Genomic DNA, 25,474 nt, shown 5'->3' with positions numbered 1-25,474 from the left:
GAGCATTCATCTGTGATGAAGGGCAAGGGCAGAACCTGACGCGTGTTCTTGGTGCCTCAAGACGCCTGCAGGCACATGGAGATGCTTGCCGTGGGGACCCCATACTCCAAAGCATCACTTTCAGCCCCAGACACATGGGGCTGGCCTGGCCCACTCCTATAAAGCAAAGAGCGGTGCCAGCAGGAGCAACGACTGTCCTAAGAGTGGAAAAAACCCAAAGCAAGTCGGGGTGCTCACTGCCCCCACGCTGACTCTGTGCCCAGGCATGTTTACGCCTCCGAAATGCTGCAGGTTGCTTTGCAGAGCGGGCGGTGGCAGGGCAGAAATTTCCATCACCGTTGCACCAGCATGGGCTTTGCAGGACAAAGGCAAGGGGAAACACCTCCTGCCTGGCACTAGCACTGGCCCCGCTGGCACGGTGACATGGGGGATGTCCCCGCTCCCACACAGTTGCACCAGGCTCTTGCTGAGGCACCACTGGGACAACCTGGCCCACTGGCATCAGGGATTTGCTCCTGAGACCCAAATCCCCCCATTATGCCCTATTTCCAGCTTTGGTTTATGAGTGTCCAAACTAGCGACGTTTCTGCACAGGCAGTGTCCTGCGGCTGGTTTGTCCCAAAGAGATGCAAACCGGATTTATCTGCAAGCAGCAGTGCTATTGGTGCAGCTAAAGAATAAACCCTTCCAACACATTTATTTTAGTGCAGAGGGGCGTCCTCATGCACCCCCAGCTCCTGGCTTTGCCAAAGGGTGGCCCTTTCCCCGAAAGAGCTGCACTCCCCCCAGCACGTCTCCCTTAAATCCTTTTCCCAGCAGCATGCTGGCTGCTGCAGGCGCTGCTCTTTTGCAACCCTGCAGACTTTGGACCTGCCTTCGGGGACCCGAGCCTGAGCCCTGCGTCCCACCAGCGAGTCGCACGCAGGTGACACCCCCACCCCAACCCTGCCTGGGAGGGGGTGCTGAGCACAGCACCACTCATCACAGGCACTCGTCTTGCCCCTCCTGTTCCTCCTCCCCACCCCGGAGCACCCTTTCCCTCCCCTGGTGACGTCCCCATCCCCAGGCACCTCCCCACGCCTCCCCCTTCCACACGGGGAGGGGAAAAATAAACACCCCTGTGTCTGCGGGCACAGTGCTCCCCGCTCCCCACGGCGCCCAGCAGCAGGTAACGGGGAGCCCCCGACCAGCCTCCGAAAGGCAAGGCCTGAATACTGGGGGGTCCAGGGGGGTCTGACTTCTTCACCAGCTGTGGGGCACGGGGGTGAGCGGGCTGCTGGTCGATCCCTGCACCGGCAGCTCGGCACAGGGACGCGGGGCACTGGTCCCCGCGGGCTCTGAAAACTGAGGCTGGGATCCTCCATAAAAGTCCAAGGGGTCTGGGGATGGGCACAGGGCTTTGCTTTGCTGGCTGTGTCAGTGAGTCCCGCCACCGCCCCAGTAACACCAAGAGAAAGGACTTGCCCTTTGCCCGAGGGGCAGCACCCTGCTTTCCTCAAAGCTCCCTCCTGCCGTCCCAAAAGCCCAAGCTGGCACCAGGCAGGACACAGGCTTTTTCCCCTCTCGGCACCCCACAGAGCAGGCCCTGAAACGCCAGGGGTGTCTGGGCAAGCACCCCAAGGGCCCAGTACTGGGTCCCAGCAGCAGCAGTCTCCTTGCTCTGGGAGCTCCCCAGGGCTGGCTGTGGCCCCATGATGGTAGCCCCATGAAGACCCCCCCCACCAGCTCGCCCTCTGTGTACCCCCCTGTCCCCACCAGGATGGCCACAACAGAGACCTACCTGCGCCAGCCCTGGAGCACGGTGCACGGCATCCCTATGGTCTACGCCTTCACCCAAAACTGGGAGCAGGTGGACAAATTCCAGAGCCGCCCTGACGACATCGTGGTGGTCACCTTCCCCAAATCTGGTGAGCAGCCCTGGCACAAGAGAGAGGGGCCATGTGCGGGAAGTGGGGGGCACTATCCCATGACTACCTGAGCTGGAATTTGGGGGGTTGCCGGAAGGTACTGCGGTGCCTGCGATTGGGTTCAGGTGGGGACAGCAGCAGCAGGACACCTGGCCGCTCCTCACCAGGCACCACCTGGGTCAGCGAGATCGTGGACATGATCCTGCAAGGCGGCGACCCCGAAAAATGCAAGCGGGATTTCATCGCCAACCGGGTGCCCATGCTGGAGTTTGCTGCCCCCGGGCAGATGCTGGCAGGTAGGGGGGTGCGTGGGCAGTGGGTGCCCCTGGGCTCGGGGGCCAGCCTCGCCCTCAAGGATGGGGCAGACTGGGCTTTTGGGGTGCACCCTGCTGGTAGCCGAAGCACTTTTTGTAGGCACGGAGCAGCTGGAGGGCATGCCATCCCCTCGCATTATCAAGACCCACATCCCAGCTGATATCTTACCCAAATCCTTCTGGGAGAAGGGCTGCAAGGTAATAGGGCTGGAGGGAACATGCCAGGAGGGACCCAGAAGGGATAAGGGCATGACTACCCCCACCAGAACCTTGCAAACCAGCACGTCACTGACACTGGCCTCTCCACAGATGATCTACGTGGGGCGTAACGCCAAGGATGTGGCCGTCTCCTACTACCACTTTGACCTGATGAACAACCTGCACCCTCACCCAGGGACATGGGACCAGTACCTGGAGGAGTTCATGGCAGGCAGAGGTGGGGTGGGACACCTGTGGGTGCACGTGAGGACCCTGAGGGTGCTGTCACCCGCTGATGCCCATGGCCATTCTTCCTGTGCAGTGGCCTATGGCTCCTGGTTCGACCACGTGAGGGGCTACTGGGAGCGCCGGAGGGAGCACCCCATCCTCTACCTCTTCTACGAGGACATGAAGGAGGTGAGGGGATGGTGCTGATGGTGGGGCTAGGGGCTTGGGGGAGCCGGGGCTGAAGGCCGGCCTCTGCGCCCAGGACCCCCGCCGGGAGATCACCAAGGTGGCCCAGTTCCTGGGGCGGGAGCTGTCGGAGGCGGCACTGGAGACTGTCACCCACCACACGTCCTTCGAGTCCATGCGGGACAACCTCAGCACCAACTACCGGGCGGTGCCCTCCGACCTCCTGGACCAGGGCGTCTCCCCCTTCATGCGCAAAGGTGAGCAGACCCTGGGGTCCGGCATGCTGTCAGCCCTCTGGGCCCTGCTCAGCCCCCTCTCGCCCCCCAGGCATCACCGGCGACTGGAAGAACCACTTCACCGTGGCCCAGAGCGCGCGCTTTGACCAGCTCTACGCGCAGAAAATGGCAGGCACCGACCTACACTTCCGCACGCACATCTGAGGCCCACCCCAGCCCTGCACACTCCCCCAGATTTCTGCTTTAAAGAAAATAAAAGTTTTCCTTCTGCCTTTCCCCACACGCTAGTCTATGTGAAATCTGCTGCATCACCATGAGGAGCCCCACCGCGTCACACGTCGCCCTCTGGGACACACATTTAACAGCGCCTACGTGGCTTTCTTGGGGAGGAATCATAGAATTATTAAGGTTGGAAGAAACCTCCAAGATCATCTGGTCCAACCATCCCCCTGCTACCAATGTCACCCACTAAACCACGTCCCTAAGTGTCAGGTCCCACCCAGAGCTGTGTCTCCAGCACAAGGCCGTAAATCTGTTTCGCAGCCCCTGCACGCATCTGTGCCATCTCCCTGCACGCAGTGGTCCCGTACCCACTGCCTCTGACCTCACCGTTGCATCAGCAGGTGTCAGAAAAGGCCCTGCTGAGGTTACACCTCGGCAGGGAGTGGGCCAGGGCTGTTGCCACCCTGCCACCGGTGGCTGCACCATGGGGGAGAACCGAGGTGAGTGGGACGGGGGCAAAAGTGGCCCTGAGCAGCTGGGAGAGGGCTGGGGTCCCATCCTTCCCCCCTGCCCCGGAGCAGTGATAACAAAGGGAGGGTTCCGGAGGTCACTTTGTGCCGTTCTGCTGTCAGAGTCCTGGAAACTCTTCTCCTGCTGCCAGCAACCCGACACCTACTCGATGACCAGGTATGGGGGTGTTGGGGGGGAGGGGGGGGAGGAGTGGGATCCCCCTGCCACACCGCAGGGCTCCCTGCACTGAAAAATAACAGGGCTCGCAGGCACAAGGCAGTGCTGCAGCACAGGGGTGACCTGGAGGAAATATTTGCTGTTTGCAGGCAGGGAGTGTCTCTGAAGATGCCGTTGCTGAGATACGAGTGAAATAGTCTGAGAGGTTAAAAAATGACCTTTGGCTGGGAAATCACTCCACTGTGCTCCGGGGATGGGGCTGGCAGCTGGCTGGGGACATGGGCTGCAAAATTGGGTTACAGCCCCACATACCACTGCTTTTAGCTCCATTTTTCAGCAAATTCCTTGAGTTTAGCAACTGTCCACCACAAATCCAGCAGAAGGAGGTGGGTGTTGCGGCATTTACAGAGCCGCGCTCCCCCCTTGGAAGAAATGCTGCTATAAGCTATAGTAAAATGATTGCAAAGGGTTCCTCCTTCTCCCTCAGGTGCTGAAAGCTTCTCTCTTTCCCAGTGCTGCTTGCGGGTGCCCTTGGGCTGTGTTGCTTTGTCCAACGAGGAGGCAGCAGGCCCTGAGCCTCCCTGTCATAGAATCATAGAATATCCCAAGTTGGAAGGGACCCATAAGGATCATTGAGTCCAACTCCTCTTGCCTTGCCTGTCCCCTCTTACCTTGCAGTTTGACGACATTCAACAGCGAGCCAGGGGGTTCGAAAGAGAAGATGGTCGAGGTGAGCCAGGTAACCACGGGGGGGGCGTGGAGATACCTGCACCTGTGGCTCCAACCCCTGGTGCATGGGAAGGGGCTCCCCGGCCAGATGTGGCTTCTCCGTGCCTGGTCAATCCATGCCTATGTCCTCTCCAGACCTGCATCATCCCCCCTTGAGCTCTGGTGACCTCCACCGCATCCCATGGCATCTTGTACCTCCTCTGGGGAGTTGCTTTTCCCCACAGCATGCAGGTTTTGTTGGAGGTTTTGTTATTTTCCTTCTGTCCCTTCTTTCTTGCACTGAGACACCACCAGCCATTTGTCTACATTCATCTCCCCCCATCCTTCTGTGGCTCCACGGACTTCCCTCATGCCATCTACCCCCGGCCATGTATTTTTGGGCTGAAGGCTTCTATTCAGACACTGGATTGCCTCTGGCAATTCTTTTCTCAGCCCCTCCTCATCCCAACGTCCGGCTGCAGGAATTTCCATTTGTTCTAGCTCCTGCTGCTTCCACCCAGCACCCCCACTGCACCAAAGACTGCTCCTCCACGCACATGAATGACTTGTTTTTTATTTGTTCCAGGCATTTTCCTCCCTCCCCGAACCTCTTGCATACCTACTTTGATACAAAGCTGGGCTTTCCAACATCCCCCCCCTCTTGCTTCCTTTGGCTTGTGCATTTGCCTGCCAGCTCATAGGCATGGTTTTGCTCCTGATGCATCTGTGGTCTGCTGGATGACCCTCTAATGACACTCTTCACACGCAGCCAGCGGCTCCTGTAAAATGCAAAGGGTGCAAAATGCTTCAGAAACTGTTTTTGTTCACCACCGTCAATGAGATTTTTTAAAAATTTTTATCTTTTGTGCTGGCCTCAAAGTGCAGCTGTGGCAGCACCACACTGCTGTAGAAAAGTGCAGCAGTGGAGTAGGAAAGCAGCCAAGGAGAGGCAATGCACCTGCAGGTTTCAGGCAGAGGTGGGTTGCAAAGCCCTGTATGCTGCAGAGCACCGGCCAACACACCCACGCGGGGGGAATGAACCTTTCCCATAAACACTCTTGTAAAAACCCTCATAAAAACCCTCATAAAACCAGGACTTTGCATCGTTCCGTACGAACACGGTGCCTCTCTTCACGCTGCTTGCCCGTGCCAAGCTGCAGGTGTCCTACGCCCTGGAGAGCAGCAAGAGGTTTTCCATGAGGCTGCCCGCCTGCGTCTCGGAGCCTGGCCGAGAGCTGTTGAAGCAGTCTGCCAAAGCGCCGCTGAAAACCTCGCTGCTGGCCGTGCGTGTGTCACCCCTGGTCACCCCTGCCTCGCACGCAGCAGTGGCGGTGAAGACCGCTGAGCTGGCGGCACCCAAAGCGGAGGGTGCTCTCCCGTCACTGCCCAAGGCTGACCGTCGCTCCTCCAACCTGGAGGCACCGTCGGCAGGGAACATGCCAGCCCCAGTCAAAATCCCACCCATGTCTTCAATGCAGGCGGAGAAGGGAACACAAACCCCGGACCCCGAGCCCGCCGTACAGGCAGGTGGGCAGCAATCCCTGCCCTCCCCGCCCGACCAAACGCAAAAGGAGCCATCATCGCAGGCCATGCCAGCAAGGAAGAAGACCACTTACGCCGAAGCCGAGGCACAGACATCGTACGTGAAAATACCCCTGGGGAACAAGTGGCGTGTGTACCGCTTGTGCGCTGAGGCCCAGGTGCAGACCTCGTGCCAGCGCCTGCCAGTGCCTCACAGCCAAACAGCGCTCCAGCGGGATGCGGAGCTGGCTTAGCACGGCGAACACGCTGCACCCACGTAAGCAGAAAACACGAGTCCTGTTTTAATTCCCCCCATCCAAGGATGGCTTTCCTCTGCTTCTGAAGTTCTTTTTCAGAACAGAAAGCCAGCAGGCAGATGTGGTACAGCATCAAGGTTAGGTACAAGTGGGGGATTTGGTGAAAATCTAACAGGAATCCAATTTCGTTTTCATTTCTCTGTGGAGCTGTAAACATACATTAATTTTTTTATTTCACGTAATGGCACGTATTCCAACACATGAATGAATTCCTGCCTGGCTCAATGCAAGAGCTGCTGCCCAGCCATTTGGCAGGACCCACGACAGCCTGGTCTTTGCCCGGCTCCTCTGTGGGCCAGGCCAACTCCCTGATGGGTCCAAACTTCAGCCACTAAAATAAATCACCTTTGAGCTCACCTTGCCCAGGGAAAGCCCTGGTGAAAGACTGGGAGTGAGCGCAAGCAAGAAGGCAGGAGGGTGAGCACGACTGCCCATTCTTGTCTGGTGAGCCACCGGATGGCTTCTGTCACACCTACACCATCTGCGTTTGCAGATTTGGGGTTCCCACTGCGTACGGCTGTCCCGTGGGAGGGCTGACAGATGCAGGCAAGGCAGGGGTGCACAAGTGCCTGCAGGCAGCTGCAGCGGGTCTCCCCTGCCATGCCTTGTGAGACTTAGCAAGCTCATTGAAAATGCACACAAGGCTTGGCCTGGATCCTTTCTCTTTTATTTTTCTTTCTCCCTTGCAGAGTGGAAACGGCCATGGCATGAGCCACCCCGGCGCCTACACATTTACATGCAAATGTGGACCTGCAGCATCCGAAGAGTGGCGCAGAGAATAAAATCTTAAACTAAACCGAGAAACACAGTGAAATACTGTATGCACAAGAACATCTTTGTCCTCTTGCAGCAGGGTAGAGGGCTGAGATAAAGACACCAGCTGGCTGAGAAGTGTGGTTATGTCACAAGTACCAGCACATTCCCTTTTGCTGGTGTTTCCCTGTGACACCTGGGGCTTACAAGGGGGTAGTTGTTCTACTGCGCCTGAGCACGTGCCTCCACAAATTTCTTATCCCACACGCTTCTGCCTGCACTCGAGGATGGGCCAACCTACAAATTAGACACCTCAACCTTCCCCACCCAGACATTACCCCCACCCCAAATGCTAGTCTTTTACAACTCAAGACTTTCAAGTCCCCCTTCAGTCCCAAAGCTGCTCTCTTGAAATAAGAGAAAGGAAAATTGCTGTCCTTTGGTGCTTGTCAGGGCAAAAGCCTCTCTATTATGCTCCAGCACTGAAGTTTTGAGGTGCTGGTGGCCATCAGGGCTTACTGGAAATAACAGGGCTGCCAAGCCCAGTTGAAACCCACATTCAGGAAAATGTGGAAGATGCCTGTGTACCTGCGTATGGAAAGCACTAGGCTGGATTCCCTACCTTTTGCATCATTATCCTTGAATAACCTACAGCTATTAAAGATCTGGAGGCGGCACCAGTTCTGTTCGTTAATGCTAGATGTGCGAAACGCAGACACATGACACCATCCACTTTCTTCAGCCCACTTTTGTTTTCTGGATTTCATCCTCTAATCCTCACAATGTTTGTCTTTGCTGCATTAAGAGTAACATGAGCACCAGCTTTAAAAGCTGCCCTTTTAAATCCTACCTTTAAAAGTATGATTTAACCCTCCAGTTCCACTAGCAATAGCCCTTAATTGCTACAGAGGAATTGGTTACTTGGGGGTTAGAAACAGAAGCTTACGAAATTCAGGAGCACAATTCGACTGACTTCAACTGACTTTGCAACCCCAAACATCAGTACAGGCTGGGGGGGTTAAAGGGACTGAGAGCAATGCTGAGGAGAAGGACTTGAGGGCACCAGTTGATGAAAAACTGAATACAAGCCAGAAATGTGTGCTTGCAGCCCAGAAAGCCTGGGCTGAATCAGAAGAAGTGTGGCCAGCAGGGCAACAGAGGGGATTCTCCCCCTCTGCTCTGCTCTTGTGAGACCCCACCTGAAGCCTGAGTTCAGCTCTGGGCCGCTAGCACAAGCACGACACAGAAGTATTAAAACAGGTCCAGAGGAGGGCCACAAGGATGGTCAAAGGACTGGAGCACCTCTCCTGCGAAGACAGGCTGAGGGAGTTGGGTTTAGTCTGGAAAAGAAGAAACCATATAGCAGGTCTTGCAGTGCTTAAAGAGCTTACATGAAGGAAGGAGAGGCTTTTTACTAGGTCATGTAGTGATAGGACAAGGAATAAGTTTTAAACTAAAAGAAGGTAGGTTTAAATTTTATAGAAGGAATAAATTTTTCACTCAGATGGTGGTGAGATACCGGCACAGGCTGCCCAGAGAAGCTGTGGATGCCCCATCCTTGGAGGTGCCCAAGGCCAGGCTGGATGGGACTTTGGGCAACCTGTTCTGGTGGGAGGTGTCCCTGCCCATGGCAGGGGGGTGGAACTGGATGGTCCCTCCCAACCCAAACCATCCTATGATTCTGTGATCATGGTGAAACTATCGGAGGCTAGGCCAATTACCATAACAACATGCTGGTGTAATTGTTCCAAACTGATGGGTTAGAAAGTCAGGTTGAATATTACGGACAAAAATTAAAAAACTTGGAGCTGTATCTTCAGATTCCTATAGTTTCAAGTCAGTAAACACTTGCCTTGATTTGCAGAACCAACAGCCACACACACAGCATTTACCAGCAAGGGTAACATACAACTCTTGAAATGCTTTGTAAACAAAGCACAGGATGCTCTTTGTTCCTGTGGGCAGTTTGTAAACAAGTCTATTATTTAACAACTAATTTTCTTGTGCCAGCTAGGACCTTAAAGGAAGCAAAAGATGTTTTTAGCCATCAGACATCGTATCTCTTAGCTACAGGATGCAAATCCTTCTGAGAATCTGGCTCTGTAGCAACATCATGATATTCCCTAGCATGGGGAAGACCATCCCGGCTATTAAATTACTGGGGCATAACAAAGAAATGAATAATCCCAGAAGACATGCCCCCTTGTGATCATCCCATATTGTATTACTTCCTCCTATTGAAAATCCCTGTTCAGGTGGAACTTATTTAAGCTCCTTCTGCCTGATGCCAACCCTTGCCAGAGCTGCTCAGGCACAGAGCAGGTGAGCAACAACTCACAGAAGCGGACTGGCACACCAAATTACACCGTATGATCCAGAGAAAGATGTTCTTCTACCACAGAAGTCTCTGCTAGGTAAGAGATTTTTGCTGCATGTTATTCACTCCCCCCGAATTGCATTGGATTGAGCAAACCATTTTCTGCCCGGGTTTTAGTTCTCATTTTGATTCCTGGTGGTTAAGAGCTCCTTTCAGGACATAGTGCTTACATTTCCAAGGGAGAGCCAGCCCAGAAGATGTGGGTATCACACTGAGAAGAACTTCTAGGGGCCAGAAGGAACACAGAGCCATAGTTAGACACCTGAGCCAAGCCTACAACATGACCATATTGGTGCTGATGTGCCCCAGACAGCAGCAACAACCTCCCCGCACTAGAGCTGCAATAACTTGTATTACTTAAGGAGGGACATTACTTAAGGAGGTGGTTAATGATGTCTGCAACATTGCTTGTTCCTGCCAGTCCTGTCACAGGTCTGGCCAAACCTTCAGGCAAGCAGTTCCTGCAGCGCTGCTGCCTGTTGTTTTGGCAAAGCCCCATGCTTCTTCTGGGAAAAAAAAAAAAAAAAAAAAGAAAAAAGAAAAGTAATAATTATCTTTAGGTACAGATGAATATTTGTACCATAAAAAGTAGAAACATGACGGTATACAGATACCATGGCTGTTGCAACTGAAAACAGATCTTCTCAAGTGAGAAGTGGCTATACATTCTCCAGCAAACCTCAGCATTTCTCCAATGTTGGCAGTGATGCCACTTACTCTCTAGTAGTAACTAGTACATCTTCCAGCATTTACTGACTGATACGGCACCAATATAGCTGCAGGAGACCCCTTGTTATTTGCTTTCCTTTCCATGGTAAGGATTTTGCACCTCAGGGAGGAACTACAAAGGTACTATAAATAAAGGATGAAATTCTTACGCAAATGGGCTGGCCTGAGGGTAGCATGGACCTCCGACAGCAGCTGGGACTGCTGCCACCCCTACCTAGGGAAAGGAGTCCCCACGGGGGGAAGCTAGCAAGGTAGGAGGCAGGAAGGGAAAAGCGAATCACCAAGAATCCTTTCCTGTCTTTTCAGTCCACAGACCACACACAGGCCGAAAGGCCCCACTCGCACAGCAGGGGACTCTCGCCTTTGCTAAGGGTGCTAGCAAATTGCCACGGCGCAGAGGTGGAGTGCTCCCAGCTGGAAGGCAGAACTCACAGGATATCTAGCCCTTAATCCTGCCATGGCCGCAAAAGCCAGTAGCTCCACGAAGTGCCTCCAGCTGCTTGTTTTCCAGGTTGCTCTTGTAGGGCCTGTCTGCTGTGGGAACGTGCTGGTCTGGCCAACGGAAGGCAGCCACTGGTTAAACGTGCAGACAGTCATACGGGAGCTCATCCGTCGTGGGCACAGCGTCACCGTCCTGGTGTCCAACGCCTCCCTCTTCATTCAACCCAAGGCTGAGGCCACAGAGAAGTTTGAGGTCTTTAACGTGCCCTTCAAGAAAGACACCATAGAGAACCTGATCGAGGAGATCGTGGCACTGTGGCTGAACAACAGGCCAACAACCCTGACCTTCTGGCAGTTTTACAAGGAGCTGGGAAAACTGTCCAAAAGCTGGCACCAGCTCAACAGGCAGATGTGCGATGCGGTGCTGACCAACCAGGAGCTGATGGCCCACCTGCGGGGGTCTGGCTATGACCTGCTGCTCTCAGACCCAGTGACCCTTTGCGGGGACCTTGTGGCTCTCAAGCTGGCGGTCCCCTTCGTGTACTCGCTGCGCTTCTCCCCAGCTTCCACCGTGGAGAGGCACTGCGGCAAGATCCCAGCCCCGCCGTCCTACACACCCGCAGCCCTGTCTGAGCTCACTGACCGCATGTCCTTCAGCGAGAGAATAAAAAATATCGTGTCTTATCACTTGCAGGACTATGTTTTCCAGAGCTACTGGGGAGAATGGGACGTCTACTACAGCAAGATCTTAGGTAAGCCTTTGCTACCTTGCTTCTCATTCGTTACACAGCCTCCCATGTTATGAGCTGCAGAGCAGGAGGCAAAGGCAAGGTCTGGAGGGTGTCAGCCAGCACAGCCAGCAAAAAAAAAAATTTGTTACGTCCTTATGTGGGAAAAGGAGCAAGCTGCCAGTGAAGGAGCCAGGCAGCCCAAGCCAGGCAAAACCGGGACCTTTTACAGGCAGCCAATACGTCAATCTGGAACTGTAGGTCAGAGGGATTGCAGAAACCAAAAGAATAAATGCATTTACAAAGGAGGAGGCACATTTCCCTGGGGATCCTGCTAGCAGGGCAACACTTACAGTCTTAAGCCATTAGTCACCAACCTACCCACCCCGGGTATGAATCCATCAATTGCACCCACCCCTGACAGGGTGCTGTGCAGGCATGCCACTGTATGGAGACAGGGATCAGCAGGCATCCCAGCTGCTGGATTTGCTGTACTTGGTTCTAATGCAGAGGCTGAAACAACTTTCACACCATGGACTGTGGATGTACAAGCTGAGCTTACCTTGCTGAGAGCTCAGCTTGTACATCTCCCCCTCAATGAATGCTTGCACAGAAAGCAGACAGCACCAGAGCTGCTTTCCTAATGCAGAGCATCACAAGGCGGGGACAGGGGGATGACTGCCGAGTTACACGCAACCTTGACCCTTAGTAGCAACACCGAGGTGCACTGTGGCTTTGTAATAGAGACTTCGAGGTGCACTGTGGCTTTGTAATAGAGACTTCGTTTACATCACAGGTAATTAAAACCAACCCTCTCTAAATAAAGACTGTTTTGTGCAACACGCTCCACCCACAAGCAAACAGTGAAAGCAACAGGTCTTCCTCCTCAGGCTTTTGTTCCGGACTGTTTTGAGCAAATACATCAAAAAATGTATTTAGGTAAGTAAATGTTAATTAAATGCAGTCAACATGACTTGTTTACTAAGCTCACACCTACCCCCTGAAATGAGGCACTTCCGAGTCTCATGGGATGCAGTTGCTTGCAACTGCCTGCACACTGCAGGACTTGGCAAGGACACCAAGCTCTTGTCATGTGCACAGCACACGGGCCATAGCGTAGGGGCCCCAGCTTAGCTTCTCATGGCCCGACCCCTACCACCACCTTTGCTTTCATGCTGGAAATGACGCTCTGGACAGCACGGGAGCCACAGCAAAAGCTTCGCACAACAGCATGATTAGGAAAACTGTGAGCAACAGAGCTAGGCAGGAGCCCAGCGACTCAGTTCTGGCACAGCAGAGGGCTCACATCATTCCTTACCTGCAAATCAGGAGCATGGCGATAGCTAAAGCGATTTAGCATAGTTTCTGGTTCCACGTACGGTGCATTATTGGCACCTAGTGTCAGGCAGGGCAACTCATGCCATCACCTCCCAGCTCTGGCCTCCCTCTGGGCTGGCTCTGGGTAAGGCAAGTTCACGTGAGGACAGGACAGCTTTATTCTGACACTGGAGTCGCTCGCTTTCCCACGTCGCTTCATCCGCTTCGAGACCCAGATTTCCACGTTGAATGCAATGTAAACAGATGCTTAGTGGCTTTATGAAGCAAAATGGTGCCTGCACCTTTTTGTGGGTGAACATCTCTGCAGCGTGTCCATCTGCACTTTCAGCTGCCAGAGAAACGGCAGTCACCTCTTGTACCCAAACCAGCAGACTGTAGTTAGGCACGCACGACGGTCAGGACAGCTAGCAGGATGTGACCCGCACAGGGCGGAGTCCCCCAGGCTCACAGCTCTCTGCACTGCTCCAGAGGAAACGTCTCCCAGTTTCAGCGAGCCACTGACCACCAGATGGTGCCAGATGGTCCCAGTCACCTTTTCCTCAGGAAAACACGTGTTATCCAGGACGGGATTTTGCACCAGCTACCTTGGTCCCTTGCCAGCAGAGCAAGGCAGTGTCATGCAGGCCCAGCCCAGCCTGTCTTGGCTTGCCCTGCTGCTCCCAGTGAAGGAAGGCCACGGGGGCACTGCGAAGCAAGGCAGACCATGGCTGGCAAGGAGGTGGCCGTGCTGTGGCTGCTGGCTGTGCTGGGCTCAGGGTCTGGTGGGAAGGTGCTGGTCTGGCCGGTTGACAACAGCCACTGGCTCAACGTGGAGTACATCCTCAAGGAGCTCGTGGCCCGGGGCCACGAGGTGACCGTGCTGCTGCCTTCATGCTTCCTCATCCTCAACGCCACCCAGCACTCACCCTTCCACTTTGAGATGGTCGAGGTGCCAATCAGCAAAAAGGAGATGGCTGCCATAATGGACGAATCTTTCTATTTTTGGTTTTACGAGGAGAGAGAGTTACCTGTTTGGGAAAGCGTTTACAAGATAGTTCAACTGCTGCGCAAGCTAGAGATTGTAACCAAAACCATCTGCGATGGAGTCCTGAGGAACAAGATGCTGATGGAAAGGCTGAGGGCATCTGCCTTCGATGTTCTCGTTGCAGATCCACTGGTGCCCAGCGGGGAGCTCTTTGCAGAGATGCTGGGTATCCCTTTTGTGTACACCATCCGGTTCTCCATAGGCAATACGGTGGAGAGACTCTGCGGAGGGCTCCCAGCACCTCCTTCCTATGTGCCAGCCATCCTAAGCCGCCTAACAGACAAGATGTCCTTCATGGAGAGGCTAAAAAACATCGGCTCCTATGCTCTGCAGGATTTCATGTATCACTACCTTTTCTGGGGAACCTGGGATCAATACTACAGTGATGTTTTAGGTAAGGCTGCTCTTACTTATAGAGATTACACCTGCCATACACATAGGGCTACAAACCCAGAGCCTTAGTACAAGGTACCAGCCAGGACCAAGGCAGTCCTGAATTCCTTTCCTTCCTCCGAAATCTTCCATGTCACAGCTAACAACCCAGGCAAGTACAAACCTTGCCTGCTTCTAGCTATGCTGCTACAGCTCAAACAATATTGGTACTTTTAAGATGGGCAAACCAGTGCTAACACCACTTGAAATAGAAACGGGTCAGTCAATCATACATCAAATACAACAGACACAAAGAAGAGTAAAATAACATTGCATGCCTACTAAATTCAACTGATGAACTTCTGAAGAAAATTATAAAGCTATAGAAGGCTATCTAACATTACATTTTTTTCCCTAATACCATTCTCACATCCTTAGCTCTCCTCAGTATGAGAGAAAGCAGCTTCCCCAGGACTGTAAAAAGTCTGGGAGAGCAGCTAGCCCTGCTGGCTAGGAAAAGTGCACCGAGTCTCAATTTGCAGTGATGAAAGGCCCCCAGCAGCAAGGAGAAAAGGTCCTTGGCTTTTCTGAAGGTGTCTAAAAGAAGTAGTAGAAGATAGTTGGGCTTGTTTGCTTGTTTAATTAATATCAATTGCAGAATTAATTTTGAAGTTTTAATAAGTTATTGTTATGATTAGAAGGAAATAGGACAATTTGTGTGTGCGTGTGGTGAAGGGAGAGGAATTAAAGGGCTATTATTATTCCAATGTGAGGACTTACATGTTTTTATTTATTTTTCAGATCTGTAGTAGTGCATGGCTTTGTTGAGAAAGCTAAGTTGGCAGCAAGTCCTACTACTGCAGTACTTAGCTGCATATTTACGTGTGCTACTTATCGTGTTTGGCAGAGGGTAGAAAGCCTTGTGCTGGCAGCGGTGTGTGCTTTGAGCCAGTGCTATGTCAGCTTCAGGCTGCTTGTGTAATTGTGTAATTTGTTGGGTTTTCTACTAGTCATAAAATGTGTGCTTTAGCATTTAAGGTTACATATACAAAGCCTGTGCTAACCCACCTGTTCTCCCCTCCGACTGCAACCTGCTTTGGTCTGGGCAGTATATAGTGGTGAAGGCGGTGTGAAAGAAAGGGCCAAGCACTCCAACGTGGCAATATCTGCACAATATCTGCAGCTTGTGCAGTGCACGTGTGCACCACCACCACCTCCTTGGAAAAGCTTTTCCTGTGTCCTTACAATGACTTTAGCTGCTTTTCTGTCTAAAGGCTTTTCCTGTCTGAAGCCTTTCTCGAGGGGTGAGGCTGAGACATGATGAAAGCCTCCTGCTCCATCCTCTGACCAGTGAGGGTCCCATGTGGTGGTGCTGAGCTCCTGGACGTGTGCTCAGGCCCTGCTTAGACTCAGCCTGAGCCTCATTCTCCTTCTGCTCAGGAAAGAGCAGCTGCCTGTTCTCCTCCCAGAACACATCTGCTGCATCAAGCATCTCTGATTGCTCCATGGGATTACCTTCAGGAGGGGAAGTCAGGCCTCTTGTGTAGAACTGCCCTGGGCAGGGAGGGGACAGGAGGTGGTAAGCAAAACCCGAGCTCTTCACCTACTCCTGTTTCTTCCCTGGGATGATCTTGATGCTGGGATGACCTCTGCCAGGACTGTGCCCTTCCAGCAGTGTGCCCAGAACATCTGGTAACAGAGAAGACAGGATGAGAGCACTCTTGTGTGGGCTAGTTGTGAATCACTGCAGGATGTTGTGTCTGCACCTAATAAATCAGGAGATTAAAACTGTAACTGGCCTTATAGGTAGGTCGACTCCTACAGGGCAAAGAAGCAAATCTGACTGTAGTCAGGAGAAAAGACTGGGTTAATCCTTTTGCTGACAAAAAGGTCCCTTGGGCTGCTCATGTGCTCTCTCTAGCCCAAACTCCTGCTGGGCATAGAAATGTATAGCTTCACTTTGAAGATCTGGCAGCAGGGCAAGGATTTCTGGTCCTCACATGCTGCAGATTGCACTCTGTGGTGAGCAGAAACAGGAATTGCCTTCACTTCCAGAGATCAGCTGCAGCTCTGGAGGAGACTCCAGAACGGGATTTTTTGCTTGCCTGGCCCTCCCGTGAGTGTTTGGTGTTCTGACATGCCCTCTTGCCAAGGCTGGCGCCAAGCGGATCTTACTTTCATTGGCTGTCTCTGAAGTTGTTTGCACTCTGAGCAGTGAGCTGCTTCCAGCCTGGTCAGACTGGAGTTGTGCATGGACTGCTGAGATGATGGGACAAAGGTTCCTCTGGCTGCTCGGGGCCTACACATGCTGCTGGAGTGCTGGCTTTTGTGGGAAGGTGGTGGTCTGGCCCACCGATGCAAGTCACTGGATCAACATCAAAGTGCTGCTGGAAGAGCTCGTTCTCCGGGGTCATGAAGTGACTGTGCTGGTACCATCAAGCAATCTGCTCATCAACTACGAAGACACCTCTTCACCTTTCACTTTTGAGGTCCTGCAAGTGCCCTTTTCCCAGGAGAACCTGAATGCTGTCATGGAGGACTTCCTCAATCTCTGGATAAATGAGCTTCCTAATCTGTTCCCCTGGGAGGTCATGTGGAGGATGATAGAGCTCATAGGCTCCTTTTCTGACATGTCAAAGCAGACCTGTGACACTTTGGTGACGAACCCTCAACTGATTGCAAAGCTGCAGCAGGCCAAGTTTGATGTTCTGATCGCTGACCCTCTATCTGTAGGTGGGGAGCTTGTAGCACAAATACTGGAAATCCCTTTTGTCTACACCTTCCGCTTCTCTGACGGGAACGTGGCAGAGAGGCTGTGTGGTGGGCTCCCATCCCCACCTTCTTATGTGCCTGCTAGCACAGTGGGGATGACGGACCAGATGTCCTTTGTGGAGAGACTGCGGAACTTCCTCTTTTATCTTTACACGGATTTATTTTTCTTCAAGTTTTGGCAAGATGAATGGGATGGGTACTACAGTAATGTCTTAGGTAAGGCAGCCGCTGAGCAGTCTCTCTTGCATAGATTGTGCCTTTTGAATGCTTTGAGAGCTTAGTACTACAGTATCAAAATACTTTCTCCAGATGTCTCACAATTATGCTGATGATCTCCTTGAAGATGTAGTCCCATGTTAGAGGGGATCATGCTGAGCTCCTTCCAGCTCTGACAGGAGAAAGGGGAAGGTCTCTGAAGGAGGCCCTGGATCACTGCAAAAGAAGACACTAGTCCCTGCTCTGTCACAGCCACCAGCCCATTCTGGTTCTGTACTTCAGTCCTCATTCACAACTGCATTCATTTGCTGTAGAACAGATCTCTGATTTCTTTTATTCTTTTCTACATGTTAAGCAGAATATTTTCATGCAAAATTTAATAATTCATTGTAGCAGCTTCCATGTGCAGTGGTGTAAAATTACCCTGATTTCTTAACAGAGTCCAGCAGAGATGACAATTCTGTTTAGGTTGCAAAGAGATTGTGCTTTACCTTTTAGGGCTGATATAGCCTAACAGATACAAGTGCGGTTCTGCTACAGTTTCACTTAAGGATCTTTATAGCATGTAGTCGCAATTTTTGTCAGTGATGATGCTCCCAGTCAGCTCTTCTGGTGAGCTGCATGCCCATTTTAGTGCCTATAGAGGAATTTAGAGGACAATTGTTGTTTCTTAATTTTGAGGACAGGCACACTGACTGTCTTTGGACAACTGAGAAGCACAACGCACCCTTCATTCATGTTGCATTGCATGCATCACCTGGAAGTAACTGGCAGCCCTGCTTGGTATGGGATGCTAAGTGTGAGTTCACCCTTCCCAAGAATAAATGTTAAGTATTTTCACCTTTCCCTTTCTTCCATCATCCAGAGTTTGAAATATAGTTTCCTCAAACAACATACCTGAAACTTTTGTTCCAGCCTAGTACAGCTCATGCTTGATTCAAAGTCTGTTAAAGAGACCTTTTAGTTCAATGGACTTTGAACCTTGTACAGAACATCTGTGTTCATACAGATAACAACTGAACAGCAAGCACAAGGGCACTACTCTGCTGACCTCCGATCTCTTCTCTGTTTCCCAAGAACACCTCTCTGCCTTCCAAACTAGTCCCTTCTCCCTGGATTGAACTTTTCTACCACGTAAGACTTAACAACTTCAGAATACAACTTAAAGAGCAACACCTTTGTATCACTCTAGTTTTAATTTTCACTCCAGTAATTTTATAACTGAGTCATTACCCTCCACTTTAGAAACAAAACAAAACAAACAAAACAAAACTTTATTTGTAATGCTGATCAAGTAGTATAAAGTGCCCCACTTTCATCTTCCTGCTTATTTTGCTTGGATCCTGTTTGCATTGAGCTCACTTTGGAAAATCACTTATTAACACTTTTAACCCTCTTACACCTCAGTTCCACTTTGTGGGGAAAATACTGAAGACAACTTTCAATATGTGTGTAAGAATATGTATTTTTCCAAATGGGAAGCTATAAAAGAGTTTTTCCCATTAATCTTTTTTTTTTTTTTTCTACAAATGGGTTTCTAGGGACATTGGATTTTGCATAGAATTGCATTCAGAGAACCTTTAGTTTTGGTAAAATTTTCCAATTATTTTTCAGCAGCAGCTTACCCAGTCCCCAAGGCTGTACCTGTTTTGCACTATAGTCTGAGTAGCCACTGTCTGAGTCACCATTTGAAAAATGCAACAGAACTCAGTTAAAAACTCTCTTCTTCCCTGATTTGTGATCATCACTTAGTGATTCATTTAATTCTGTTTGGATGTTAAGTTCTGTATGATTGTTCTCTTCCCCAAAGTGGGTTTTTATTGCAAGCATGGGTAATAAAATCTTCCATAAATACAAGAAATGCACAGAAACTAAATGCTTCCCAACTTACTCATGTACTGCTCTAAAGTTATTCTGAACGTTCAAAGTTGTTGTAAAGATACTATTGCCTTGGTTGCAGCAACCTGCCAAGGCTGAACAGGGATGGGGCAAGGTCTAGATTTGTCCAAGTTTTCATTTCATGCTCAGTTTGACAGAATACACTGACTGGGAGTGCCAAAAGACAAAGGTAAAGCTCCTATTTTGTAATCTACTGCAAACAAGATTATACCTGTAACTGTGCTAAATGCCTTGTACCTTGTCCGCAGGAAGGCCCACAACTCTGTGTGAGACGATGGGGAAAGCAGAGATATGGTTAATCAGAACGTACTGGGATTTTGAATTTCCACGCCCTTTCCTGCCCAACTTTGAGTTCGTTGGAGGACTTCATTGCCAGCCTGCAAAGCCGTTGCCAAAGGTATTCGGACTTGGTTCTGCCACTGGTTGGTTATCCGCACAAGCAGTTTCCCTCCCTGAACAGCCATGTAAGCCATGTCATGAGAAAACTCCTTCTTAAAGAAGATGCTTTGCTGCTGGTGGGGAGCACAGAGCTATTGAGCAATCTGCCCAGACTTGTATACACTGAAGGCTGGGATTACAGCTTGCTATCTGAAAAAATGATAGCCGAGGTCACCAGGAGCAAATACGGGTGTTTGTTTTAGGAGAAATACATACTACCTCAGAGTGTAAGATTTAATTCTAAGACACAGACCTCCAGCCCATGAAAACACTCAAATATCTAATGCAGCAAGGTACTGTGACTGGACTAATTTGTTAGACAAAATGGAGGCAAGACTTGCAGAAAGAGAATAGTGCTGAACGCTTCTCTATTAGTGCTTAGTTTAAGACGTCATAAAGGGAGTAAAATATTCTGCTTCCCCAGTCTATGTTCTGCTGTGACTGGCAATATTCAAGTGGAATTTCAAACTGATGATGATAACATGACATGCTCTGGTCTAAAGTACCACCCCTGCAGGAACCTTACAGGAGGCAGGGTATTTTTCAGTTTAAGTTGTCTACTGAAAAAAAAAAATTGTAACTCTTCTTAACTCAACCCCTGCTACAAGGGTTGAGTTGAGGGAGAGGGATAGCCATTCCCTTTAGGATGCTCCATTTCATACGACACCATCTAAAAGAATGAACAGGAAGATCTGTTGGTCTGACATGTAAAATCTGGTTAGCAATACATGCTGTACTGGAGGAAATACAGAACTGGCTAACAAAGTGACTGCAATGTCTTGACAAATCTCTGATCATGATGCTGCAACAACCTAACAGTTTCCAGCAATGTCTCTTGCTGCAGAGCTGTGAAATGCATAGGACCTATTCCAGCAAAATTGAGAACCATGACAAACTATGCTAGGGAGGGTGTCACAGGGTATGGCCTTCTAACTCCAGTACCTGGATCCATTCCTGCTGGTCATGCTCTGAAAGAAATGTGTCCTGAAACTGCTTGACTTGCTTTCAGAGACAAAGCTTCTGTTACCTGTCTCAATGCTTGTCCCAATCCTTCTTCGGGAGAAGGTGCCTGTTTTGCACATGGCCAGGTATATCTTTGTAACAGCCTTCTGTCAACAGAGGTACTCATATGCCACGATTAGATATCACCTCAATAAACTAAATTATGCTCTCTGTTCACATAATCTGCGTAATCTGCATTGTGAAATCACTATTATCGTGCTTTCTGCCTCCTAGGAAATGGAAGAATTTGTTCAGAGCTCAGGAGAACATGGCATTGTGGTATTTTCTCTCGGATCAATGGTCTACAACCTGACTGATGAAAAAAGTAATGTGATTGCCAGAGCGCTCAGCCAGCTTCCACAAAAGGTGAATTTACTTTCAAGTATAAAGCAATCTGCCTTGTTTTTTGTCACTTTTATTCCCTTCAGCAAGCCTTTTATGCTTGATTTCTATCTGCATCTCTGCTGGATATGCCATGGCCAAGAAGCTAGGCTCTGCAAAAAGGCAGATGGCTGAGTTGCCTCACATAGCATTCAGGTGTTTCTCTCCCCTCCCTGCCCCCAAAACCAAATGGCACGGAGGTGTGTTCATAGGCAAAAATATAAAAATCCCTCTGTGTGGAAAGCCCATAATTGGAGCCAAAGCTATTTGAATCACGGGGGAAAGGGATGTGGGTTTAAGATAAGGTCCTACATTACATGTAATAATACAGAAGGGCATGCCACAGGCACTGTGTTTATCTTAGTATTCCTTTGTTCAAGGTCCTTTGGAGGTACAAAGGAAAGAAACCAGAAGCTCTGGGCTCCAACACCAGGACTTACGACTGGATACCCCAAAATGACCTGCTTGGTGAGACTGATTCTATCTGGGATGCATTACACCCTTGGAAAAACTGTTTCCTTTGTTCTTCTGCTAAAATGGCTTATTTGGGAGGAAAATAAACACTACACTTGCAGCTATAGTTAGTTTTGTACCTCAAGCAGCAGAGGTTTGCTCTTGAAGCCTTAATTTCCTAGCCTGCTTTTGACTTCAAGGTGAGCGGCTATACAAGAACTATGGAAGATGCAGCCAGATTGTAAAGGGAATAGGAAGCAGCAGCTCAAGAAGGCAGCAATTTGAGCTTAGCTATACAGGCGGATCTCTTAAGCAAATGTCTGTCTTAGAGAGCCCAGTGGCATTTGTTTGGAAGGGCTAAGCACCACCTGTAGGCAGGAGGAAGACAGTAAGAAAGTAGTTCTGTACTCTGGAGCTGCATTTCACCTCTGCAGTTCATTCCCTGGGCTCATTCTTCAAAATGATTGAAGAAAGGCTGCAGAAGGGGGCTGCTATGAACCTGAGGCCATGTAAAAACTAAAACCTAGAACTGCATGACAGCAGAAGGGCTAAAGTTGGGGTTGTGAATGTGAAGGTTCATGTACTGCATTCAATATGAATGTATGGAAGCTAAGTGTGCAGGTGTTGATGCTGATCCAGAGGGCAGGGCTGTTCCCTTCTCTAGCACCACATCTGCCCAAGTAGTTGGCAGCTCTGATATCCCAGAGGTCACGGTCTGCTGCTGCTACACGCATCTCTCCTTCCCTGTTCCAGGCCATCCCTTGACGAAAGCCTTCATTACTCATGGTGGCACCAATGGGATCTATGAAGCTATCTACCATGGGATCCCGTTGGTTGGGATTCCCATGTTTGCTGACCAACATGACAACATTGCTCACATGAGGGCAAAGGGAGCTGCAGTTGAGCTGGATTTCGGCACACTGAAGACAGAGGACCTAGTTGATGCAGTGAATGCAGTCATTAACAATTCCTCGTGAGTTTTGTTCTTACTATAGGATGAGGTTATTAAAACCTTGGGCTGCTGATGTGAGAAATTCTGCTGTCTCTTGTGGGAATCCAAAACACCGAATAGCTGGTGCTTGGGTTACAGATGAAAACTGTCTCTTTACTGAGAATTTGCATCTCCCAGACGGAGAGTTTAGTAATACTATTTTCTTTGTATTACATTTTAAGATCCCTTTGAGAAAGATAGCTCTTGGAAAGCTCAGAGCAGCTCCTGAGATGACTCTCTGCTGTTCAATGTTAAGTTCTTCAGAGGCTTTGTGTGAAAATGCCAGTTGTTACAGGTACTCAGTTTGGAGCCATCACGGTTCTTTCTCTTACCCCCGAGTCACCAATATCCTTAGTTAATCTAGCTATGTAATATCTGAACAGATGTGCAAATAGTTCCATGTTGCTTTTTCAACGGAGTAACTGGAATACTTTTTCTATTCAAAAGATTGGCTTTTTCTATTATAGTTTACATGTCGACTTTTGTGCAGACAGGAGTAAACTGGGCTGGTTTCATATATTTTTAAATCACATTGATGAAAGTGAAAGCAGTGCTTTCTATCTTTCTCAAGAGCAGGGCCAGCTGTGGAATGGGTTGTTTCAGGAAACAGTGACAAATCTCCTCGGTTTCTTCTTTTTTCTTTCCAGCTACAAGGAAAATGCTTTAAGATTATCCAAGATACACCACGACCAGCCAACTAAGCCTCTGGACAGAGCTGTCTTCTGGATTGAATTTGTCATGCGTCACAAAGGAGCAAAGCACTTGAGACCAGCCGCTCACCATCTCACCTGGTACCAGTACCACTGCCTGGATGTTCTGGCATTCTTGTTCACCTGTGCAGCCATTGCTGTCTTCATTCTTGTGAAGTGCTGCCTATTTTGCTGTAGGAAACGTGGTAGAATTGCAAAAAGAAAGAAAGAATAGCTGTGCTGTTCCCGTCAGCCCTCTTTCTTCCTTGTAGGCTGCTGACTCAGCAAGGCATTCATGCATATTCCTCAGTAAATAGAATTATTAGGATATGCTTTAAGCTGGGCATATCACAAAGCACCTCATTGAACTGGGTCATGCTAAAAAGCAGTTACAGGGCAGAGTTGCTTGCTTAGCCAGTAAATTCCTTCTGGCCTCGATAAGATTGAATTATAAATGCTTAATCCCTTGGGATGCTGTTAGTTATCACACAGCATTCCTAAAACGGTAATCGCCACTCTAACTTGTCACATTCAATTTGGTACACTTCATAAATACAGCCCTCCTGCGTGTTGTCTTGTGGTCTCTGAACTTAAAACTAGTTTTCTTAGTCTATCTCTGACCTTCCCTATAACATCATCCATAAATCAAAATCAAAATGTCTCTCCTGTCAGAAAAGCTCTTTCCAGATTGGACAGTGAAGCCAAGGTCATGAGATCCCAAAAAAGCACCCATCTGAATGGTTAACTAAGGTCATAAAAAATTGGGAGCTGCAGGAGACTGGTGAAGGCTTTATCATCACTTTTTACAAATGCACTGACAGTGGCTAAGGGGGAGACAGGAACATATTTAAGTCCTAAAAACAGCACGGAAATGGCTTTCTTTTCTCCAAGAACCATCTTTTTTCCATCCAACTTGCTTAGGGTCCTGCTGCACAGGCCATCATTCTGCAACACAACAGGAGCATGAAAATAACTTCCACCTGTCATCTTAACCCCCAAGATCCTCTAAGCCACACTCACTGATAAATCCAGGAAAACCCTCAGAGGTGGAACTTCGAATTAAAATCACAAATAGGAACGGTGCAGGAACACTTAGGAACACTTGCTTTGCCTGAAGTACTGGTGGGAAAACAATGCTGCTCTTGGCTCAGATAGAATAGTCTTAAATGCTGCACTCCTGAAATTATTTAATAAGTCCTTAGTGATGAAAGGCTATTAGACTGATGATACTTCAGGCCTCCTGTTCAAGGTGAGGTTACTCCACTGCTGTACCAGTGTACTTAAGAATCTGCCCCAATTTTAACTGACATTTGTTGCATTCTGGATGCTGCATATTTGTTCAAAAACAAAATAGACTGAGAAAATGTTATATTCGTACAATAAAATTCCCTACATGGTATTAACTTTTTCATTGGCTTTTTTGTTAACAGCTTCAGCTCCGCTAAAATCTCTTCATAAAAAACCTTCACAAAAATGCAAGTGAATTGTTTCCCAAACTAGAGTGGGTAGAACAATACAGCTTTTATTAATGTTTCTTGTAGTAACTTAGAATCCAGCATATTCTAGTAAACTCCTCCTATGATCGTGATGATATGCAGAAACATCTAACAGTGAACAGAATGCAGAACAGCACGGAATTCAGGCCCCATATCACAAAACTGACTACAATTGTTCGGTACAGTCCCTAGGTTCAGCTCCACCATACTTCATCAATAACAGTCCTCATCACCCAGCTTTTGCCAGCAGAAGATTGCCTGAGGATGTCAGGTCTTTTGCAGTAAGGCCAGCAAGGCTCCTAACTTTGTGCAGACACTGGGACTAACAAAGGGCGTGGGAAATACAGTGCTCTGTACTTTGAAGAAGTGCTTCTTTTCAACTACTTAGTGAGAGCAATTTAGCTTATCTAACCTGAATTTTAAAGAGTCAAAACATACTGAATTTGACACATTGATCTAATCCTCACTGCAAAACAAATAGTTTTGAGGGAGTTAAACATATGTTCAGCTTCTTGTACTATTAAGAAAATGTTTCCATGATGGAGGTCAGAGTTTTTGCTCATGTTTACTATAGCTGTGTAGACTAAAATCTGCAAAGCCCAAAATACTGTCAGTTCTAAGACAGTGTTTCCACAACTGCCACACTGTGGTAAATCCTATATTGCAGTTTGTTAAAACAGAGCTGCAGAATTTAGTGCTGTGGAGTTCGAGGACTTCCAAGCATGTGCTGTAATTTGGCTTTGTTACATAGAAGATACTGAAGAAAGTACTGAAGAACGGTTATGAAAAAGTCCACGTAGTTAATGCATAGAGGTTTTGAGAACTCGGAAATTGCTGCAGAAACTGAACAG

The 25,474-nt window shown here is 49.4% G+C and overlaps 3 protein-coding genes across 8 annotated transcripts in view; 2 read left to right on the top strand and 1 right to left on the bottom strand.

Moving 5' to 3' along the window:
• The first annotated feature begins 871 nt into the window (after positions 1–871).
• On the top strand, positions 872–3,349 carry LOC308193958 (sulfotransferase 1B1). Of its 3 annotated transcripts, none has more exons than XM_080589179.1 (8): positions 872–925; positions 1,759–1,907; positions 2,075–2,203; positions 2,322–2,419; positions 2,531–2,657; positions 2,742–2,836; positions 2,910–3,090; positions 3,161–3,349. In XM_080589179.1, exons 2-8 carry the CDS (start codon positions 1,760–1,762, stop codon positions 3,271–3,273), a joined length of 891 nt encoding a protein of 296 aa, XP_080445305.1. In that variant the 5' UTR covers positions 872–925; position 1,759; the 3' UTR covers positions 3,274–3,349. The 3 variants fall into 3 exon arrangements, with proteins under 3 accessions (XP_080445305.1, XP_080445304.1, XP_080445303.1); XM_080589178.1 differs by lacking the exon at positions 872–925 and adding an exon at positions 1,041–1,168; XM_080589177.1 differs by lacking the exon at positions 872–925 and adding an exon at positions 1,055–1,200.
• Positions 3,350–5,242: 1,893 nt separating this feature from the next.
• Positions 5,243–25,474, bottom strand: part of YTHDC1 (YTH N6-methyladenosine RNA binding protein C1) — a 42,893-nt gene continuing 22,661 nt past the window's right edge. For both annotated transcript variants that reach the window (XM_080589171.1, XM_080589168.1), the window contains one exon: positions 5,243–5,465. In XM_080589171.1, coding sequence (XP_080445297.1) covers positions 5,446–5,465 — 20 coding nt within the window. In that variant the 3' untranslated portion in view covers positions 5,243–5,445. The remainder of the gene's footprint in view (positions 5,466–25,474) is intronic.
• LOC308193957 (UDP-glucuronosyltransferase 2A2-like) lies at positions 9,572–24,525 on the top strand. 3 transcript variants are annotated; one of them, XM_080589175.1, is made up of 7 exons: positions 9,572–9,691; positions 10,690–11,576; positions 19,422–19,570; positions 20,848–20,979; positions 21,375–21,462; positions 22,201–22,420; positions 23,086–24,525. In XM_080589175.1, the coding sequence occupies exons 2-7, from the start codon at positions 10,841–10,843 to the stop codon at positions 23,360–23,362; spliced, it is 1,602 nt and encodes a 533-aa protein (XP_080445301.1). In that variant the 5' UTR covers positions 9,572–9,691; positions 10,690–10,840; the 3' UTR covers positions 23,363–24,525. The 3 variants fall into 3 exon arrangements, with proteins under 3 accessions (XP_080445301.1, XP_080445300.1, XP_080445302.1); XM_080589174.1 differs by lacking the exons at positions 9,572–9,691; positions 10,690–11,576 and adding an exon at positions 13,384–14,308; XM_080589176.1 differs by lacking the exons at positions 9,572–9,691; positions 10,690–11,576 and adding an exon at positions 16,483–17,274.

The sequence above is a fragment of the Anser brachyrhynchus genome, assembly GCF_964034855.1.
Source record: "Anser brachyrhynchus genome assembly, chromosome: 4".
Lineage (NCBI taxonomy): Eukaryota > Metazoa > Chordata > Aves > Anseriformes > Anatidae > Anser > Anser brachyrhynchus.
This window is presented reverse-complemented; position numbering and strand designations above follow the sequence as displayed.

Bases quoted from the DNA above. Each gene is read 5' to 3' on its own strand.
- LOC308193958 (XM_080589179.1), top strand. From the start codon at position 1,760: ATGGCCACAACAGAGACCTACCTGCGCCAGCCCTGGAGCACGGTGCAC. The intron at 2,204-2,321 runs GTAGGGGGGTGC...CACTTTTTGTAG, and splicing joins CCCCGGGCAGATGCTGGCAG to GCACGGAGCAGCTGGAGGGC. The intron at 2,658-2,741 runs GTGGGGTGGGAC...CTTCCTGTGCAG, and splicing joins GGAGTTCATGGCAGGCAGAG to TGGCCTATGGCTCCTGGTTC.
- LOC308193957 (XM_080589174.1), top strand. From the start codon at position 13,399: ATGGTGCCAGATGGTCCCAGTCACCTTTTCCTCAGGAAAACACGTGTT. The intron at 21,463-22,200 runs GTGAGACTGATT...TCCCTGTTCCAG, and splicing joins ACCCCAAAATGACCTGCTTG to GCCATCCCTTGACGAAAGCC. The intron at 22,421-23,085 runs GTGAGTTTTGTT...TTTTCTTTCCAG, and splicing joins GCAGTCATTAACAATTCCTC to CTACAAGGAAAATGCTTTAA.